The 22046-nt window shown below is 40.4% G+C and overlaps 3 protein-coding genes across 3 annotated transcripts in view; 2 read left to right on the plus strand and 1 right to left on the minus strand.

Annotated features, from left to right (window-relative positions):
* The window catches only part of LOC140368045 (tetraspanin-8-like), a 276094-nt gene that overhangs the window by 30511 nt on the left and 223537 nt on the right, over nucleotides 1-22046 (plus strand). The gene's annotated exons all lie outside the window — the stretch shown is intronic.
* Nucleotides 530-15172, plus strand: LOC140367279 (ras-related protein Rab-19-like). The gene is made up of 4 exons (XM_072453667.1): nucleotides 530-763; nucleotides 12251-12434; nucleotides 13915-14018; nucleotides 14976-15172. Exons 1-4 carry the CDS (start codon nucleotides 566-568, stop codon nucleotides 15159-15161), a joined length of 672 nt encoding a protein of 223 aa, XP_072309768.1. The 5' UTR covers nucleotides 530-565; the 3' UTR covers nucleotides 15162-15172.
* lrrc17 (leucine rich repeat containing 17) overlaps nucleotides 18835-22046 on the minus strand; it is a 35108-nt gene continuing 31896 nt past the window's right edge. The window contains exon 6 of the mRNA XM_072454874.1: nucleotides 18835-19988. Within this exon, the coding sequence (XP_072310975.1) occupies nucleotides 19558-19988 (431 nt within the window). The 3' untranslated portion in view covers nucleotides 18835-19557. The remainder of the gene's footprint in view (nucleotides 19989-22046) is intronic.

The raw sequence follows: 22046 nt of genomic DNA on the forward strand, positions 1-22046 counted from the left end.
GGTGTCAGGTGAAAGGGAAGTGAATGAGAGCGACACGACCGATCCAGAGAAGAACCAAAACCAACGCGGGGGAGGATCGTCTTCACAGAGAGAAACATGTAAAGAGAGAGAAACCAGCAAAGAGATAAAAAGACAGAGAAAGAAGAAGAAAAAGAAGAAGAAGTAACTCACGTCAGGCTGCTGGTTTGGACTCCTTTATTATTTTTGCCGCAATTTATTGGAAAATTCTCACTAGATCCAGGTTGAAGGATGTGCTTTTGAGGATGCTGCATATGGTTTAATGAGCAGTTGTTCTTGATTTGTTATTGACAAGTTTTTCTCTATTTATACTGAAAGCACAAGCTAGTGACTAACTGCCTTGTGTTTACCCAACATTATTTACCTGGTCCAGTTTGGTGACTTTGAACTCACTGGGAGCATGGAAGTGTGGAACTAAAAGCAGCCTCAAGCTATCAAGGATTGTAGCCATATTGTCTTCTTATGTGGCACTAAGTTCTCGTTTCCTGCCGAAGGAAAAAAGGCCTCATTTCATCATCATTTGTTGCCAGAAACTGCTGCCTCCAGAATGCAGCAGAGTCCTGGACCAGAGCATGATGACACTTTTGATTTCCTGTTCAAAATCATCCTCATCGGAGACTCCAACGTGGGGAAAACATGCGTCGTGCAGAACTTCAAATCAGGAGTGTTCTCAGAAAGACAGCAGAACACGATCGGAGTCGACTTCACAGTGCGAACGCTGGGCATCGAAGGGAAGAAAGTCAAGGTAAGTCTACGATTGTGTGAAGCCCCTGTTATAAACAGTAGTGGGCTGAAAAGCTAAAAAAAAAAAAAAACTAAACACAAGCAAAGTATTATTACATGAAATACACTGTTACAGTATTATTACACAATTTACACTATTACACAATTTACACTATTACAGTATTATTACGTGATATACACTATTACAGCATTATTACACAATATTACATGATATACACTATTACAGTATAATTACACAATACAGCACTTTACATGATATACATTATTACAGTAGTATTACAATATATACACGATTACATCATTATTACATGCTATACATTATTACAGTATTATTACATGATATACATTATTACAGTTTTATTACATGATATACATTATTACAGTATTATTACATGATACACACTATTACAGCATTATTACATGATACATATTACAGTATTATTATTATTATTACAGTATAATTACATGATACACACTATTACAGCATTATTACATGATACACACTATTACAGTATTATTATTATTATTGCAGTATTATTACATGATATACTATACCTAGTAGCAAGTCTTCCTTCCCAAAAACGATTTGAGAGTAAAAAAGGAAGTACTAAGTGTTTTGATGTAATTAGCTGGTGAAACAATGGCAGACGAACTCTAATGTGGAAGTCACACTTTACATTAGAGCGCTGAGTTATAACGTTGTAATAGAATGAAAATAAACTACTGGGATAATAAGGAAAGGAGAAGTAACAATGTAATGACTTTAATCACACTTTAATTTAGTCGACACACTATATACTGTACTACAATTAATAAATAACTATAATTTTAAACTAATACTGATGTAAACATGGGTCAATAAGCCAAACATGTGCTTAATCAAGAGTACATCTGCAGGAGAGAACATCATATCAAATTTTAGATAATATTGAGAATGTTGTACAAATATATCGTTTAGAGGAAAAAATACTACAAAAAAGTTGATTAAAAATGAAAATGTAATGTTGTAATCTTGTAAAAGGTGATATTTCTGAACTTTTGTGAGTAATTTAACAAACAAATCATAAATAAGACGAATAAAAGTAGATAAATAAACCTCAATTAATACATTTAAAGACAAGTTTAACCCAATTCTGTGGGACTGACATAATACCGTCTCAGTATTGTCATCAGGATACGCACGATTTGAGTTTTTGTCAGTATCGCCCACCATAAGTACACCTGAATACTACATGTTTGTCATACTCATACAGTAAATGCCCTCTTTATCTTGAGTGTGTGATTCTGGGGGAAATTACAAGGAGGATCCTGTGTTTGGCGTTGACTCAAAGATAAACATGAAGCCGTTTTATTGGGTCCAGTGCAGAACACGTGAGAGAAAGTGCTTCCGGGTTTGCTGCACCGATGTGTCCTCCGGTTAGTGTGTCAGTTGGATTCAAAACTGGACAAACGGGTTCATGAAGGGCCAGAGATACGGGTTACTCAGGTTTCCATGGCTTTTGTCAAGTCAGAAACAAGCTCGATAATGGTTTTTCTGCCCTGTTATTGTGGAAACAGCAGAACATTGATTGCCAAATCAGAAATATGACTGTTTTTGTGGTTTTAATGCTGTTTTCTCCAGTTGTGTGAAGCCTTGTGTACGAATTGTGCTCTAAAATTGCCTTTTCTTACTATTTAAACTCATTATTTCCCCTGTTGGTTGTCAGGCAAGACGCTAATTCGTCTTGAAAGATGACGTGTTGGAAAAAGAAAACTAGGACAAACCAGAAGTATTGCACATTTAAACGTTTTTTGCAGAAGATCAGTTTGACAAAAGTGAAGAGTCAGTTAAACAGTGCAAATATTACACTCGATTGCTCCATTTTCCCGTGTGCAGAAAAGCTAGTTAGATCGCCTCAAGGCAAAAGTGTTTGCCCGTTATCTCCCTCAACGCCAGTGAGTGTGCGAGTGTTGAGCTGGAACACATTCACACATTGTTCAGTGCGACGGGGGGAAAGTCGTCCTGTCACTATGCTAAACGTCGTGTTGTCACTATGCTAAACGTCGTGTTGTCACTATGCTAAACGTCGTGTTGTCACTATGCTAAACGTCGTGTTGTCACTATGCTAAACGTCGTGTTGTCACTATGCTAAACGTTGTGTTGTCACTATGCTAAACGTCGTGTTGTCACTATGCTAAACGTTGTGTTGTCACTATGCTAAACGTCGTGTTGTCACTATGCTAAACGTTGTGTTGTCACTATGCTAAATGTCGTGTTGTCACTATGCTAAAAGTCGTGTTGTCACTATGCTAAACGTCGTGTTGTCACTATGCTAAATGTCGTGTTGTCACTATGCTAAAAGCTGTGTTGTCAGTATGCTAAACGTCATGTGGTCACTATGCTAAACGTCGTGTTGTCACTATGCTAAAAGTCGTCTTGTCACTATGCTAAATGTCGTGTTGTCACTATGCTAAAAGTTGTGTTGTCACTATGCTAAAAGTCGTCTTGTCACTATGCTAAATGTCGTGTTGTCACTATGCTAAACGTTGTATTGTCACTATGCTAAATGTCATGTTGTCACAATGCTAAAAGTCGTGTTGTCACAATGCTAAACGTCGTGTGCTCACTATGCTAAAAGTCGTGTTGTCACAATGCTAAACGTCGTGTGCTCACTATGCTAAAAGTCGTGTTGTCACAATGCTAAACGTCATGTGGTCACTATGCTAAACGTCGTGTTGTCACTATGCTAAACGTCGTGTTGTCACAATGCTAAACGTCATGTGGTCACTATGCTAAACGTCGTGTTGTCACTATGCAAAACGTCGTGTTATCACAATGCTAAACGTCGCGTTGTCACAATGCTAAACGTCGTGAGGGTCACTATGCTAAAAGTCGTGTTGTCACTATGCTAAAAGTCGTGTTGTCACTATGCTTAAAGTCGTGTTGTCACAATGCTAAACGTCGTGTTGTCACTATGCTAAATGTCGTGTTGTCACAATGCTAAAAGTCGTGTTGTCACAATGCTAAACGTCGTGTTGTCACTATGCTAAATGTCGTGTTGTCACAATGCTAACAGTCGTGTTGTCACTATGCTAAAAGTCGTGTTGTCACTATGCTAAAAGTCGTGTGGTCACTATGCTAAATGTCGTATTGTCACAATGCTAAAAGTCGTGTTGTCACAATGCTAAACATCGTGTTGTCACTATGCTAAAAGTGGTGTTGTCACTATGCTAAAAGCGGTGTTGTCACTATGCTAAAAGTGGTGTTGTCACTATGCTAAATGTCGTATTGTCACAATGCTAAAAGTCGTGTTGTCACAATGCTAAAAGTCGTGTTGTCACAATGCTAAACGTCGTGTTGTCACTATTCTAAATGTCGTGTTGTCACAATGCTAAAAGTCGTGTTGTCACAATGCTAAACGTCGTGTTGTCACTATGCTAAACGTTGTGTTGTCACTATGCTAAATGTTGTTGTCACAATGCTGAAAAGTCGTGTTGTCACAATGCTAAAAGTCGTGTTGTCACTATGCTAAATGTCGTGTTGTCACAATGCTAAACGTCGTGTTGTCACTATACTAAAAGTTGTGTTGTTACTATGCTAAATGTCGTGTTGTCACAATGCTAAAAGTCGTGTTGTCACAATGCTAAACGTCGTGTTGTCACTATGCTAAATGTGGTGTTGTCACAATGCTAAAAGTCGTGTTGTCACTATGCTAAATGTCGTGTTGTCACAATGCTAAAAGTTGTGTTGTCACTATGCTAAAAGTCGTGTTGTCACTATGCTAAAAGTCGTCTTGTCACTGTGCTAAAAGTCGTGTTGTCACTATGCTAAACGTCGTGTTGTCACCATGCTAAACGTTGTGTTGTCACTATGCTAAACATCGTGTTGTCACTATGCTAAACGTCGTGTTGTCACTATGCTAAAAGTCGTGTTGTCACAATGCTAAACGTTGTGTGGTCACTATGCTAAACGTCGTGTTGTCACAATGCTAAACGTTGTGTTGTCACTATGCTAAACGTCGTGTTGTCACAATGCTAAACGTTGTGTTGTCAATATGCTAAAAGTCGTCTTGTTACTGTGCTAAAAGTCGTGTTGTCACTATGTTAAACGTTGTGTTGTCACTATGCTAAAAGTCGTCTTGTCACTGTGCTAAAAGTCGTGTTGTCACTATGCTAAACGTTGTGTTGTCACTATGCTAAACGTCGTCTTGTCACTATGCTAAACGTCGTGTTGTCACTATGCTAAACGTCGTATTGTCACAATGCTAAACGTCGTGTTGTCACTATGCTAAAAGTCGTCTTGTCACTGTGCTAAAAGTCGTGTTGTCACTATGCTAAACGTCGTGTTGTCACTATGCTAAACGTCGTGTTGTCACTATGCTAAACGTCGTGTTGTCACTATGCTAAACGTCGTGTTGTCACTATGCTAAACGTCGTGTTGTCACTATGCTAAACGTCGTGTTGTCACAATGCTAAACGTCGTGTTGTCACTATGCTAAACGTCGTGTTGTCACTATGCTAAACGTCGTGTTGTCACTATGCTAAACGTTGTGTTGTCACTATGCTAAACGTCGTGTTGTCACTATGCTAAATGTCGTGTTGTCACTATGCTAAACGTCGTGTTGTCACTATGCTAAATGTCGTGTTGTCACTATGCTAAAAGCTGTGTTGTCAGTATGCTAAACGTCATGTGGTCACTATGCTAAACGTCGTGTTGTCACTATGCTAAAAGTCGTCTTGTCACTATGCTAAATGTCGTGTTGTCACTATGCTAAAAGTTGTGTTGTCACTATGCTAAAAGTCGTCTTGTCACTATGCTAAATGTCGTGTTGTCACTATGCTAAACGTTGTGTTGTCACTATGCTAAATGTCATGTTGTCACAATGCTAAAAGTCGTGTTGTCACAATGCTAAAAGTTGTGTTGTCACAATGCTAAACGTCGTGTTGTCACAATCCTAAACGTCGTGTGCTCACTATGCTAAAAGTCGTGTTGTCACAATGCTAAACGTCATGTGGTCACTATGCTAAACGTCGTGTTGTCACTATGCTAAACGTCGTGTTGTCACAGTGCTAAACGTCATGTGGTCACTATGCTAAACGTTGTGTTGTCACTATGCAAAACGTCGTGTTGTCACAATGCTAAAAGTCGTGTTGTCACAATGCTAAAAGTTGTGTTGTCACAATGCTAAACGTCGTGTTGTCACAATGCTAAACGTCGTGTGCTCACTATGCTAAAAGTCGTGTTGTCACAATGCTAAACGTCATGTGGTCACTATGCTAAACGTCGTGTTGTCACTATGCTAAACGTCGTGTTGTCACAATGCTAAACGTCATGTGGTCACTATGCTAAACGTCGTGTTGTCACTATGCAAAACGTCGTGTTATCACAATGCTAAACGTCGCGTTGTCACAATGCTAAACGTCGTGAGGGTCACTATGCTAAAAGTCGTGTTGTCACTATGCTAAAAGTCGTGTTGTCACTATGCTTAAAGTCATGTTGTCACAATGCTAAACGTCGTGTTGTCACTATGCTAAATGTCGTGTTGTCACAATGCTAAAAGTCGTGTTGTCACAATGCTAAACGTCGTGTTGTCACTATGCTAAATGTCGTGTTGTCACAATGCTAACAGTCGTGTTGTCACTATGCTAAAAGTCGTGTTGTCACTATGCTAAAAGTCGTGTGGTCACTATGCTAAATGTCGTATTGTCACAATGCTAAAAGTCGTGTTGTCACAATGCTAAACATCGTGTTGTCACTATGCTAAAAGTGGTGTTGTCACTATGCTAAAAGCGGTGTTGTCACTATGCTAAAAGTGGTGTTGTCACTATGCTAAATGTCGTATTGTCACAATGCTAAAAGTCGTGTTGTCACAATGCTAAAAGTCGTGTTGTCACAATGCTAAACGTCGTGTTGTCACTATTCTAAATGTCGTGTTGTCACAATGCTAAAAGTCGTGTTGTCACAATGCTAAACGTCGTGTTGTCACTATGCTAAACGTTGTGTTGTCACTATGCTAAATGTTGTTGTCACAATGCTGAAAAGTCGTGTTGTCACAATGCTAAAAGTCGTGTTGTCACTATGCTAAATGTCGTGTTGTCACAATGCTAAACGTCGTGTTGTCACTATACTAAAAGTTGTGTTGTTACTATGCTAAATGTCGTGTTGTCACAATGCTAAAAGTCGTGTTGTCACAATGCTAAACGTCGTGTTGTCACTATGCTAAATGTGGTGTTGTCACAATGCTAAAAGTCGTGTTGTCACTATGCTAAATGTTGTGTTGTCACTATGCTAAATGTCGTGTTGTCACAATGCTAAAAGTTGTGTTGTCACTATGCTAAAAGTCGTGTTGTCACTATGCTAAAAGTCGTCTTGTCACTGTGCTAAAAATCGTGTTGTCACTATGCTAAACGTCGTGTTGTCACCATGCTAAACGTTGTGTTGTCACTATGCTAAACATCGTGTTGTCACTATGCTAAACGTCGTGTTGTCACTATGCTAAAAGTCGTGTTGTCACAATGCTAAACGTTGTGTGGTCACTATGCTAAACGTCGTGTTGTCACAATGCTAAACGTTGTGTTGTCACTATGCTAAACGTCGTGTTGTCACAATGCTAAACGTTGTGTTGTCAATATGCTAAAAGTCGTCTTGTTACTGTGCTAAAAGTCGTGTTGTCACTATGCTAAACGTTGTGTTGTCACTATGCTAAAAGTCGTCTTGTCACTGTGCTAAAAGTCGTGTTGTCACTATGCTAAACGTTGTGTTGTCACTATGCTAAACGTCGTCTTGTCACTATGCTAAACGTCGTGTTGTCACTATGCTAAACGTCGTATTGTCACAATGCTAAACGTCGTGTTGTCACTATGCTAAAAGTCGTCTTGTCACTGTGCTAAAAGTCGTGTTGTCACTATGCTAAACGTCGTGTTGTCACTATGCTAAACGTCGTGTTGTCACTATGCTAAACGTCGTGTTGTCACTATGCTAAACGTCGTGTTGTCACTATGCTAAACGTCGTGTTGTCACTATGCTAAACGTCGTATTGTCACAATGCTAAACGTCGTGTTGTCACTATGCTAAACGTCGTGTTGTCACTATGCTAAACGTCGTGTTGTCACTATGCTAAACGTTGTGTTGTCACTATGCTAAAAGTCGTGTTGTCACTATGCTAAATGTCGTGTTGTCACTATGCTAAACGTCGTGTTGTCACTATGCTAAATGTCGTGTTGTCACTATGCTAAAAGCTGTGTTGTCAGTATGCTAAACGTCATGTGGTCACTATGCTAAACGTCGTGTTGTCACTATGCTAAAAGTCGTCTTGTCACTATGCTAAATGTCGTGTTGTCACTATGCTAAAAGTTGTGTTGTCACTATGCTAAAAGTCGTCTTGTCACTATGCTAAATGTCGTGTTGTCACTATGCTAAACGTTGTGTTGTCACTATGCTAAATGTCATGTTGTCACAATGCTAAAAGTCGTGTTGTCACAATGCTAAAAGTTGTGTTGTCACAATGCTAAACGTCGTGTTGTCACAATGCTAAACGTCGTGTGCTCACTATGCTAAAAGTCGTGTTGTCACAATGCTAAACGTCATGTGGTCACTATGCTAAACGTCGTGTTGTCACTATGCTAAACGTCGTGTTGTCACAGTGCTAAACGTCATGTGGTCACTATGCTAAACGTTGTGTTGTCACTATGCAAAACGTCGTGTTATCACAATGCTAAACGTCGCGTTGTCACAATGCTAAACGTCGTGAGGGTCACTATGCTAAAAGTCGTGTTGTCACTATGCTAAAAGTCGTGTTGTCACTATGCTTAAAGTCGTGTTGTCACAATGCTAAACGTCGTGTTGTCACTATGCTAAATGTCGTGTTGTCACAATGCTAAAAGTCGTGTTGTCACAATGCTAAACGTCGTGTTGTCACTATGCTAAATGTCGTGTTGTCACAATGCTAACAGTCGTGTTGTCACTATGCTAAAAGTCGTGTTGTCACTATGCTAAAAGTCGTGTTGTCACTATGCTAAAAGTCGTGTGGTCACTATGCTAAATGTCGTATTGTCACAATGCTAAAAGTCGTGTTGTCACAATGCTAAACATCGTGTTGTCACTATGCTAAAAGTGGTGTTGTCACTATGCTAAAAGTGGTGTTGTCACTATGCTAAAAGTGGTGTTGTCACTATGCTAAATGTCGTATTGTCACAATGCTAAAAGTCGTGTTGTCACAATGCTAAAAGTCGTGTTGTCACAATGCTAAACGTCGTGTTGTCACTGTGCTAAAAGTCGTGTTGTCACTATGCTAAATGTCGTTTTGTCACAATGCTAAAAGTCATGTTGTCACAATGCTAAACGTCGTGTTGTCACTATGCTAAATGTCGTGTTGTCACAATGCTAAAAGTCGTGTTGTCACAATGCTAAACGTCGTGTTGTCACAATGCTAAACGTCGTGTTGTCACTATGCTAAATGTCGTGTTGTCACAATGCTAACAGTCGTGTTGTCACTATGCTAAAAGTCGTGTTGTCACTATGCTAAAAGTCGTGTGGTCACTATGCTAAATGTCGTATTGTCACAATGCTAAAAGTCGTGTTGTCACAATGCTAAACATCGTGTTGTCACTATGCTAAAAGTGGTGTTGTCACTATGCTAAAAGTGGTGCTGTCACTATGCTAAAAGTGGTGTTGTCACTATGCTAAATGTCGTATTGTCACAATGCTAAAAGTCGTGTTGTCACAATGCTAAAAGTCGTGTTGTCACAATGCTACACGTCGTGTTGTCACTGTGCTAAAAGTCGTGTTGTCACTATGCTAAAAGTCGTGTTGTCACTATGCTAAAAGTCGTGTGGTCACTATGCTAAATGTCGTATTGTCACAATGCTAAAAGTCGTGTTGTCACAATGCTAAACATCGTGTTGTCACTATGCTAAAAGTGGTGTTGTCACTATGCTAAAAGTGGTGCTGTCACTATGCTAAAAGTGGTGTTGTCACTATGCTAAATGTCGTATTGTCACAATGCTAAAAGTCGTGTTGTCACAATGCTAAAAGTCGTGTTGTCACAATGCTACACGTCGTGTTGTCACTGTGCTAAAAGTCGTGTTGTCACTATGCTAAATGTCGTGTTGTCACAATGCTAAAAGTCATGTTGTCACAATGCTAAACGTCGTGTTGTCACTATGCTAAATGTCGTGTTGTCACAATGCTAAAAGTCGTGTTGTCACAATGCTAAACGTCGTGTTGTCACTATGCTAAACGTTGTGTTGTCACTATGCTAAATGTTGTTGTCACAATGCTAAAAAGTCGTGTTATCACAATGCTAAAAGTCGTGTTGTCACTATGCTAAATGTTGTGTTGTCACAATGCTAAACGTCGTGTTGTCACTATGCTAAACGTCGTGTTGTCACTATGCTAAACGTCGTGTTGTCACTATGCTCAACGTCGTGTTGTCACTATGCTAAACGTCGTGTTGTCACTATGCTAAACGTCGTGTTGTCACAATGCTAAACGTTGTGTTGTCACTATGCTAAACGTCGTGTTGTCACAATGCTAAACGTTGTTTTCTCACTATGCTAAACGTTGTGTGGTCACTATGCTAAACGTCGTGTTGCTAAACGTCGTGTTGTCACTATGCTAAACGTCGTGTTGTCACTATGCTAAACGTCGTGTTGTCACAATGCTAAACGTCGTGTTGTCACTATGCTAAAAGTCGTCTTGTCACTGTGCTAAAAGTCGTGTTGTCACTATGCTAAACGTCGTGTTGTCACTATGCTAAACGTTGTGTTGTCACTATGCTAAACGTTGTGTTGTCACTATGCTAAACGTCGTGTTGTCACTATGCTAAACTTCGTGTTGTCACTATGCTAAACGTCGTGTTGTCACAATGCTAAACGTCGTGTTGTCACTATGCTAAACGTCGTGGTGTTACTATACTAAACGTCGTGTTGTCACTATGCTAAACGTCGTGTTGTCACAATGCTAAACGTCGTGTTGTCACTATGCTAAACGTCGTGTTGTCACAATGCTAAACGTTGTTTTCTCACTATGCTAAACGTTGTGTGGTCACTATGCTAAACGTCGTGTTGCTAAATGTCGTGTTGTCACTATGCTAAACGTCGTGTTGTCACACTGCTAAACGTTGTTTTCTCACTATGCTAAACGTCGTGTGGTCACTATGCTAAACGTCGTGTTGCTAAACGTCGTGTTGTCACTATGCTAAACGTTGTGTTGTCACTATGCTAAACGTTCACACTAGATGTTTTTATTCAGAGAGGCGCAATACAAATGACAGTTTCAATATCACAAAACACATTCTGCCGTAAGTTTCTTTATTATTATCTTTTGGTCTTTTAGATTTACGATCAATGCCATTCTAAAACAAAGAAAGGTCAGATTTTGTCGTATATATTTGATTACTGATCTGTTTCTTTAACACTACCATCAACCTGCTTTAATTTTGAATGTGATTTTAATTAAAGCTCTGAGCACGTTGCCAGGTCTGTGAGATCATTTAACTCTGCACATGTGAAGCGTAACGTACTGACGTGACATAAAAATAAGACATCCTAAAGGACCTAACATGGTTGTGAAGCATTGTAAAGTAAACTAGACTGAGTGAGGCTGTTCCTATGACAGCGGTTGCCGTGATAACGTGGTGTTGCTCTGGGACTTTCTCCAAACAGGATACACAGTCACAGTCACTTGGTCGGAAAAAAACTGATGATAATAAGATAAGTGTAGAGGCCGTGTGACCCTGTGCCACACCAGCGACTAGGATGCAAATTTAAAAGGGCATTTCTGACTCGTGCTTCTTCGCAAAAAAGTTCAAAATACTCCAGTAAAAGCTCTCAAATATTCCTTTATTGGACAGGATCAAAAGACTGTTCCTCTTCCATCTGCAACACCCATGGATCTATTACAATACAACACCTGGCATTGCTGATTACAGGTCTTAAATGGGCAGAGAAACCCACAGAAACACAACTTTTTGTGGGGCATGTTTAATGTTTTTTACATGCTCTAGAGAAATCTGATCATCGAATACACCTGGTGACTGTTTTATTATATATTTCAATATTTTGATACACCTGATAACTCCAGAAATGCAATTAAGATCAGATTATTTGGTGTGCACGTAAACACAGTCCGTTAGAAATGTCGAGGCTCTTGATGCTTATTTTAGATACTGGATATATTAGGAGAATACATAGACTTAAATGTAGTCATTTTCTTTTTAGTTATTTGATTATTAAAATAAATTAAAACAAAATTGTCAGATTGATGAAATGTTGATTACAGTCCTACTGCATATATATTTTAATTTTATTTAGTATTTATTTTTTCTTGGATTTGAATTTGCATTTAGAATTGAAGATATATTCATTATGAATTGTGCAGTGCTTTAACTGGGTCAAAACTGGCCGTGACCCACCATGTGTAACGCGATGTACAAAATGTAATTATCGATGCAGTTATGACGTCACGATGCATTATCCTAACGCCGTCCCGTTCCGTCCTCTGTGGCAGATGCAGGTCTGGGACACGGCGGGTCAGGAGCGGTTCAGGACCATCACTCAGAGTTACTACCGCAGCGCTCACGCCGCCCTCATCGCCTACGACATCACGCGCCGCTGCACGTTCGACTCTGTGCAACTCTGGATCAAAGAGGTGGAGCTGTACGGAGCAACCAACGTCGCCATGGCGCTTATAGGTCACTACAAACAACCTGAAAAATATATGCTTTACAATGGACTGACTTGCTTTTACCGTATTTTCTGGACTATAAGTCGCACTGGCGTATAAGTCGCATTTTTGGGGGAACAGACATTTCATCTTGAAATGCAATTTAAAATAATAACAGATGAGAGAACATGGTGAATAGGTGTATGTATGCTAACGCTAACACCTTCAGCTACATGAGGCACAGACAGAACTGTGGTAAGTGTCTGGTATGTTAACGTAACATATGAACAGTTCTTCAGATAACTATAGCATAAAGAACATGCTAACAAGTTTACCAAAGCATCAGTTTTACCCCAAATCACTAAATCCATTCAATTCTTCTTCCTCTGTGTCACTTCTAAACAACTCCACAAACTCCAGAGGTAGAGGAAGTGCAGATTCTTCTTCTGCGTCGCTTAGAGCCTAGAGCGCCCTCTTGTGGTCGTCAGTGTGAAAATAATATCACATATAAGTTATTCTTGAGTGTAAGTCTCACCCCGGCCAAAACTATGAAAAAAGGTGCGACTTATAGTACGAAAAATATGGTATTATGAACCCTCGTCAGCGCTCGCCAAGCTAGAATGATATTGAGTCAGCGGCTGTGTTTATGTGCACTCCAGAAATCTGATTACAATTCTGTAATCTGATTTATTTCTGACTGAACCATCTATAAACACATCATGACAAAAACGAATGTGGCAAAATAACAACAATTGAAGAGAAAATGTTAAAGATTTACTGAATTACTTTAACATTCTTGATACTTTATCTCCCAAATATCTTCCAGCTACTATTCGTTACCTGGGAAACGTCACCAGCTTTTATTTGTGATGATCAGATTTCTGTTGGGCACGTAAACACACACCAGAGATCAGATTTAGATAAGATAACAGAACCTTTGTTTGTCACACAAGGGGGAAATGCACAGAGCACAAAAACACAGCAGGAGAATAACATTATGAGCCTATTAAATTAATTCAGATTGTTTTTCTGGTCATTTGAATCATTTCCAAGTTTTAAAATGTGAACTCATCTGGCCCAGTGGACTAATAATGTTCAACCCTTTCTCCGTAAGTAATGCAATAGTTGTCAAGCGTCCTTGCAGCTGGGATGTATATATTTATTATATTATATACCATTATTTAAGTATTTAAGTTATAATGTTATGTATAATGTTTTTTTTTAATAGAGTACATTTTGAAGCCTGTGTATGAACGTAAACACACTCCTTTTGCTTTGTTATTATATACTTCTTTGTACAATCTATTTTGAGTTCAGTTGCTAGGCGCGTCCGTTAGCTGTAATTAACGTTTCTTGTTTAGCTGTAATTACGTGTAAATGCTTTTCTCGTGCGTAGAAGTTTGAATCTTTTTGTACAGCCGTCCCATTCATTTTTAATAGCATTTGCAGAGTTCAAACGCCGATGCTTGTGTTTCATTACCTTTTCACACATTTCATTTCCACTTCAGGAAACAAGTGTGACCTGGAAGAGGAGAGACAGGTCCGGTTTCAAGAGGCCTGCGAGCTGGCGAAAGACAAAGGATTATTAGCAGCTTTAGAGACATCTGCAAAGGTAAACTAACCAATAACACGTCATCGGTTCACGTCGTACAGGTTTATAATGATACACGTTTGTCAGCTGGTTGGTTTGGGTTTTATAATGGGAAAATATGCCATGTTTTTCATTAATTTACAGTGTTGAGCGTTGATCCGTGGCTTTGTCTTTGTTTTAATAAGTGGCCCTTGATTAAATACGTTTGGAAAATCACTTTTTATGCAAAACATTCAGTGGAAAAAGAAATGGCTCCGCCCTCACACCGAGCGCCTGACATCTACATCGCTTGCCTGACCAGCCATTCCCAACACGTTTTGGCAAACTACTTATCAAAACTGTGTGTGGGTCTGGGGCTCGACCGCTGCGTTTCAATTTCTAGGGCGGAGTTTAGAGCAGAGACAGAACCAATCACATAAACCCAGGAGTGATGCAAAAAAAACGGATATTACGTAGCCCATGTCAACAAGGCGTGTTCCGCGTTATCCGTCCCCGAACGCAGAAAATGTCTCCTGAATCGCGATGACGCCCTTCGTACAACCGCATCTAACGCACGTTCATCACGGCGAGTAGAGCGGACTTTCCTGATTGTTCAAACCGAAGCGAGAGCAGAAGTAAACACTGGGTCACGAGCCGGGTCACAAGCCGGGTCACGAGCCAGGTCACGAGCCGGATCCGCCATCTTGAATGTTTTGAAACGGGGGTGAAGAGCTTCTTCCGTATCTCAGTGTGACGCGTTAAAACCTCCGACTGGGATTGGAGAGGTAAATGGATGGCTGACGATTTCATTGGCTCTGACTCCGATTCCAGACCCTTACACATTCGAACAGAATGTGGGCGGGGCTGGCGGGTCAGGCAACTACATCGCCACATTTAATCCATAATGTGTTTTTGCTTTAGCTATTCATCCATTCATCCGTCTTCCTCTCTCCAACAATAGATAATGTTTTGCCTTTTGTCATGTGTGTTTCGCTGAAGGAGAGCCAGAACGTAGACGAAGCCTTCATGATGATCGCCAAGGAGCTGATGTCCCGCAATGGCCTGAACGTCCAGCAGGGGGACGGCACCGGCGCGCCCCACTCCCTGCTCAGAACCAACTCCACGGCTGTAGACATTGGATCATCGTCGGCCTTCTCAGCGCACGAGAAGAAGTCCTGCTGCTGAGAAACAGGGACGCGAGAGATGAAGCGAGACATTCAATTGTGTCCGGGCGTGGACTAAACAGGATGCACAACCCGGCCCAGGGAACTAACGTGTGAGAGGACGAGAACGTGTTGAGCAGAGGCTACCAAAATACTACGATTTCATAGTCACAAAACGTCCCATTTCAAAGTCAATACTGAGGAAAAGGCTTGAGCAACACAATCGATTTCGATGCCATCAAAATGAATGAATAGTGCCTGATAGTAAAGAGTATATACTAGTTCTGTTATAGAGCGATCATTCTAAAGCAACTCAGGAAATATCCAGTTTTGTTCTGTTAAAGGTTTTTGTTTCTATAGTAGTTTTAATATTGATGAGTATCTGGGTAGATCTGACTATAAAGAAAGAAGAACGTTATTCAGGTTTAGTTCAGGTACAGGTTTAGTTCAGGTACAGGTTTGGTTCAGGTACAGGTTCAGGTTTAGTTCAGGTTCAGGTTCAGGTTTAGTTCAGGTACAGGTTTAGTTCAGGGACAGGTTTGGTTCAGGTACAGGTTCAGGTTTAGTTCAGGTACAGGTTTAGTTCAGGGACAGGTTTGGTTCAGGTTCAGGTTTAGTTCTGGTTCAGGTTTAGTTCTGGTACACGTTCAGGTTCAAGTTTAGTTCTGGTACAGGTTTAGTTCTGGTACACGTTCAGGTTCAGGTTTAGTTCTGGTTCAAGTTTAGTTCTGGTACACGTTCAGGTTTAGTTCTGGTTCAGGTTTAGTTCTGGTACACGTTCAGGTTTAGTTCTGGTACACGTTCAGGTTCAGGTTTAGTTCTGGTTCAGGTATTGGTAGAAGATCAGCCTTTAAAGTGCCTATGGCAGGTTTTTACAATTTTCTAATTTTGACTTTATTTGGTGTATTTATACCTGTCGTACATATAAATGATTGATGAGTTTTACACCAATCGAGCAGCTATTTGTGGTGAAAACATAAAAAAAATCATCTGTAGAAAATGACATCACTCTAGTGACACACGTTCCAGTCAACGTTTATGCATAATTTACACTAAGAAACAACTTTTTTGACGCTCTAAACATTAATTCAACAAAATAAAGTCGCTCTCATTAATTTTTATTTGTCAAATTCAAAAAATTGTGATGTTAGATGAGTTTTGCCCAGTGTTTGCTGGTAATTTCCTAGTGTGATGTCATCAATTACAAACAGGAAGTGAAATTCTAAAACTAAAAAATGTGCTATTCTGTGATGACATTTTAAAATATGTTTTTAGCAAAATTCAAAATATATTTATGTTAACTGCATTTTAATTCAATGACTCATCCAAATTATCAGAGGCACTTTAAATGTACATAGTTTTTACATAAACATACAACAACTTATACTATCTCTTAAAAATGACACTTGATTAAAGCTAAAGATTGCTGGCATGAAAACAATCAACTTCTACTACTACTACTACTACTACTACTACTTATACTGCTGTTTGAGTATTTCCATGGTACTCTCCGCCCCTGTCGTCGAGCAGCAAATACAAAGTGACTGATGACGTACCTGGCACCGTGAAGGATTGTTTTGTTTGTGCTCCTGCCGCTGCTACAAGGACTTTGAACGAGACCTTGAGCTCCTCGAGTCCGCTTACCCATCAGGCCTTTGGAGAGATCGCCGAGCGGTGACGGCTGCGCCATCGTCAACGTTTATTTATCGTACGAATCTGAAGCTCCTGCGTGATTACGTCTGATTGAAAACGCAAAGAAACTAGACATCAGACTGGAACACGAGACTCACAACACTAAAAATTTGACTTGAAATAACTAATAAGTCGTGTTTTTTTTTCTTGAAAGTTGCACTGTGTAATGTTTCTGTGTGCTTGACCTGGAATGTTCCACAGTGTAGCATTAAACTGTCGAATTGTGTTGAATTGTATCCGTTGTTTAGTAAAAAAAAAAACTTGAAAGCGTTCTACTGTGAGCGGAGCCGCCTCTCCCCAGATCTGACCTGTCACTTAGCTTGGTGGTGTAGATGAGTTTAAAGGTCCTGCAGTGGAACATTCCAGGCAAAGCAATAACATGTCCATGGAAACAAGACAGTGCCAGACCAACCACCAGAGATGTAGTAGATCACTTATAATTAAATGGAAAAATACAAGAAAATATAAGTACCATTGTAGTGTTCTTCCTTTAAAGCTGGAGTACCTGACTTTTTTGTGTAAATTAGTGAATTTTATGTTTTTAAGTAATTTTTTATGTCTTGTCAGCCAGAAAATAAGCAGCGCTCTGATTGGCTGCACTTGAGCTGCAGATAATTTATAATTTAATGGAAAAATACAAAAAATATTGTTCACATTTTAGTTTTCTTAGTTTAAAGCTGGAGTACCTGACTTTAAAAAAAAAAAGTAAATTAGTATATTTTGTGTTTTTAAGTCATTTATCTCTTGTTAGCCAGAATGTAAGAACCAAAAGCAGCGCTCTGATTGGCTGCGTTTGAGCGGTCCACCCCAGCTTAACTCTGCCGTCTGGAAAAAGCAGCTCTAAAGCCGCACACGTGCTTGAAAATAAATATATGTGATTGTAAAAATGTGTGTGCGAGCTACAGACGAGTTTGATTGATTAAAATCCCTCATTCCGCCGTTTGAAAAGCAGATTCCACAGCTTTAATCTCACACTTGCTCTTTCAGTAGAGGTGTTTCCTGTCCAAGTAAATGCACACACACTACATTATTTTATCTGTGTCCAAACCATCTTGTTTTGACCTTTTGCACACTATCTACATAAATCTGTACTGGACAAATTGCACCTCAACATCTTCAGCTCCAGCCTCTAAATAAAATACGCTACGACACCAACACAAACGCGCCATCAAAGACTATTGACACTCCACGGCTCATGAATCTTGAATGTCACATATTGCCCAAAAACTGTGAATTATTGGCTAATGACACCACGTTGTATTGTTCGAGTTAATGTGAAGAGGCTGCAGGGCCCAGCTTCCACCAGCAGAGGGCGGTGTGCTATTAGATTTGCTCTGTACTAGCTTTTCTCTGTCTGACATTAAAGATACTGTTATTTCAAAAATGCCTAAAGGTGAGTTGGCTTTGCTTGAATAGTAAACACACTTTTATCAAACAAAATGCACGGATATTGTGGAGGAAACGGTAAAAGCCCAGTTTTCTCTTGAAACAATCTGGTTGTTATTAAATTAATCCCAGGCCATAGAGACAGTTGATCCATTTTTGTATTTATTTTGTTATTGCTGGCGGCGGTTTCGGGCTCCTGCTGCCAATATATCGAAATAGATCCTGGCATCAGAGACCAACTGACTCCATGCCACAAAACTAATTCAATAAAAAAGGACCTTGATTTCCTTGTGAGGCGGAATACCGTTGCAAACTGGCTTCAAACGCGCCGCGCCTCGCCAACATTTGTAGTCTTGTTGTGAAATGTAACTTGCTGTAAGAGCCAGTTAAGATGTTTTATATTTCATAGCTCTTTGCCTCATCAATTTAAGTTTCTGCATGACATTATGTGAAAAAGAATAAGCGTTTGGGAGATTTAATATGAAGTAGCAACAACAAACTTTCAGAAAAAATAGACGCCATTTTATTTCCCAGAAAATGAGCGGTAACAATATTAGAACATACATTAACAAAAAGGACAAACTACTGTACCTTATCAGTAAAAAAAAAAAAAAAAAAAAAACGCTATCTCAAAATGATCCTGAATTCAATAATAATTTCGCTGTAGCAAAAGCAGCACCTGCAGTTCACAAAGTAAAGAAAATAAAGAGAATTCAAAAATCTGATACAGACTCAAATGAGAAAGGTCTACAGTGGGGAAAAAAAAGGAACTTGGACATTAATTTGGCGTGGCTTTTCAAACTGTGCCGTGGACAGAGGTTGTTTTGTTTTATTGTGTAGGTCCTGGTTGCACTTAGACATCATTTATTCTGGGTTAGTCCCGGTTAAGAGTTGATTTGGTCTTTATTTAATTTGTGAATGAACCGTGAAGATCATTTACGGTGGCACTTGCTTTGAAAAAACATTGTCCAGATGAACGTTTGGGTGAAATGAGGCCGGCCCGGGTCTACAGGGGTGCAAAAGGGTGCAAAAGGGTGCTAAAAGGTGCATTGCAACCTCATTTAAAAGCATTCGCACCCTCATTTCAGATGTATTAACAATGACACTTAATGGAAGAGTATCATCTTTATCATCTTTTGTACCCCTTTGAAATTCAGACGCACCCTCAGTCAGTTGGGTCTCGACACGGGCCTGAAATGAGGTCAAAGTGAAACCCAAATACAAAACGTTGTGTCTGGAGTTGTTGTCCTGGTTACTCTGGAGTTCGGGAAAACCCTGTCACCGCCGTCCACGATGACTAAGAAGGATTGGAAGATTGAAAGAGGCACATCTCGTTGCGTCTAATTGAGTCGAATGATCTCGATCCGGTTGGGCTTCTCCTGGATGGGGCGCGGTAGCCTGCCTTGCCCCTCCGTCTCGCCCACCACCTCCTGCGCCTCGTTCTCCCCCTGCCCCTGCGTGCCGGGGCCCGCCTCCAAGTCGACCTGCTTGTCTTTGGGGCACTCCCCGTTGTAGGTCTTGACGTAGTCCTCCACCCTCCAGCCCCTGAACTCGGCGGGCTCGGCGCAGACCAGGCCGGAGTAGGCCACGCCCGGGTGGTGCTTGAGCCAGTAGACCAGGTAGTGGATGTTGTAGTCGCAGGTCCAGGGGTTGCGGTCCAGGGAGAGTTTCCGGAGGAAGTAGAGGTCCTCCAGAACGCCGTACTGGAAATACTGCAGGCTGTTGTTGGACATGTCCAGCTCGCGAAGGTAAAGCAGACCAGCGAAAGCAGCTGTGAAGAGGAGAAGAGGCGGGGTTAGATGTTTATGTCCCATTTGCTCCATTAGATCTGTATTTGTTTGATTTGGGGAGGCTATGTTTTTGCTTTGCTCCACAGTACGGCGTGATTAACCTGATTTATTTTGCATTTATTCAGATCCAAATTCATTGAAAAGCATGTTTTCTGTGAACGGAGTCACCTCTCTGACCTTTGGCTGCCTCACCTGTCTCCATGGAGATAGATAGAGTTAAATGCCATTCTGTGGAACATTTTTTGCAACAAATTGTTCAAAAACTCACCACCACCCAGGCATTACCAACAATATCTACAGTTTGTACAACATAAATCAAATTGTTATCTGCTGGTGTGTGTCTAACTGGAAGAAACACTATTTTAAGAAAGTTATTTTGATACACACAGTCTTATCTTAGCCCAACAATGCACTAAAATTAACTTAAAATCCATGTGAAATACCTGTAAAGTCGATATGTTCTTAAAGAATGGAAATGTAGCCTTTTTACTGAAACATTTATTGAAGTTGTTCCTAAAGAATGGAAATGGTTATGTCTAATGCATGACTTGGATCAGCAGTTCCCAAACTGTGGTAGGGCCCCCATAGATACGCAGAATAATGACTTAAGTAACAATAATACATACATACATACATACATACATACATACATACATACATACATATCCAGAATACACATTTTGAGTGACTGTACTCCAATACAGTTACTCATTTATTCGGCGGTATTCAGAATATTGGGTATTGAGTATTTTCTAAAATCAAAGAAATACCTGTGTGCAACATGTCTTTAGTTGATCAGAAGGCATATGATTTGGATATTCCAGTCTTGCCTTTGTTTTAAATGAATTACTCTGTACAAACTACACCATGTTGTTCAAGTTTGTCGGAGCAGGGGACACGCAACTCCCCATCCAAAGTCTTAGGGGGTACGCGATCACAACCACCATCACAGATGAATATTTTATAGACCACAGACCACAGTAAAATCATGCGTATGACCCAGTTACTCAAGAATGTACTCATTAGCTCTCCTCTTGCAGGTAAACGTGCAGTATTACCTGTACATTTACAGCGCGTACAGTAAACCAGCAGGAGGCATTATTCACGAGCAGCACAGTCCACGTTTAACGGCACCTGCACCCGGTCGGACGCCTTTTTGTGCAACAAAATAAGACCCAATGATGACAAGCAGCTGTTTTCGGAGCGTCTTTACGGCCCCGTGTGTCTTTATAATCACCTGGACAGACACGCGTTCGCCTAGAGCCTAATCAGTCGCAGGCATTAGCGGATCTGTGCGCGAGCATGAGGAGGACTTCATGCTGTCCACTGGCCTTGGGCTCGGCTTTGATCTTGAAAGGGAGGAGGCGAGAGGAAGTGGGAGGAGGAGCCGGTGGACAGAGCGTCGGGACGGACAAATGTTTGGACAAATTACAGGAAGGACAGAGAGTGCTCCGGAGATTCGGCGCTGTCCCATTTGGAGTAATCGCGGTGGTGAAATTACGTCGATAGCATCGGAAGGAAACGTGACTTGGAAAGAGCTACTCTAGAGTTCAGAAACGACTTTTCTTTTACAGTCAGTTTGTTTCCTTTGTCATATTCATATCGAGGTGATTTGTTTTTCGTATCCACGTGAGGCCAAGCACCAGGGGAATGTCATCATTCTGAAACTGGCAGAGCAGAGACAGCGTTTTAGTGAAAAATGAAGAGAGCAGCACTGAGCCGCGAGTCTCTTTGTCTCCTATACTGTCTCTTACTGCTTTGCCCGGAATGTTCCACAGTGAGGCATTTAGTTCATTATTGTTTTAACTTTAACACAGGTTCAGTGTCGTGCCGGGGGTTCCTGTGTAGGCCTTACAGATGACAAACGGTTGAGTCATTTGGGGAGGTGGAGAATCCATGGGTGAAATCTGTTTCAACATTGTCAAAACATTCAAACTAAACAAAGCTGATCAAAATTTCACACCAAACAGTACAGACTCAAGATTTAAAGTCTGGACGACGAAAGGTATAAAGGTCTTTTATCAGATTGTAAAGGAGAA

Source organism: Eucyclogobius newberryi, unplaced genomic scaffold, assembly GCF_026437365.1.
Source record: "Eucyclogobius newberryi isolate DKJ021-1_F unplaced genomic scaffold, fEucNew1.0.hap1 SCAF_2, whole genome shotgun sequence".
Classification (NCBI taxonomy): Eukaryota; Metazoa; Chordata; class Actinopteri; order Gobiiformes; family Gobiidae; genus Eucyclogobius; species Eucyclogobius newberryi.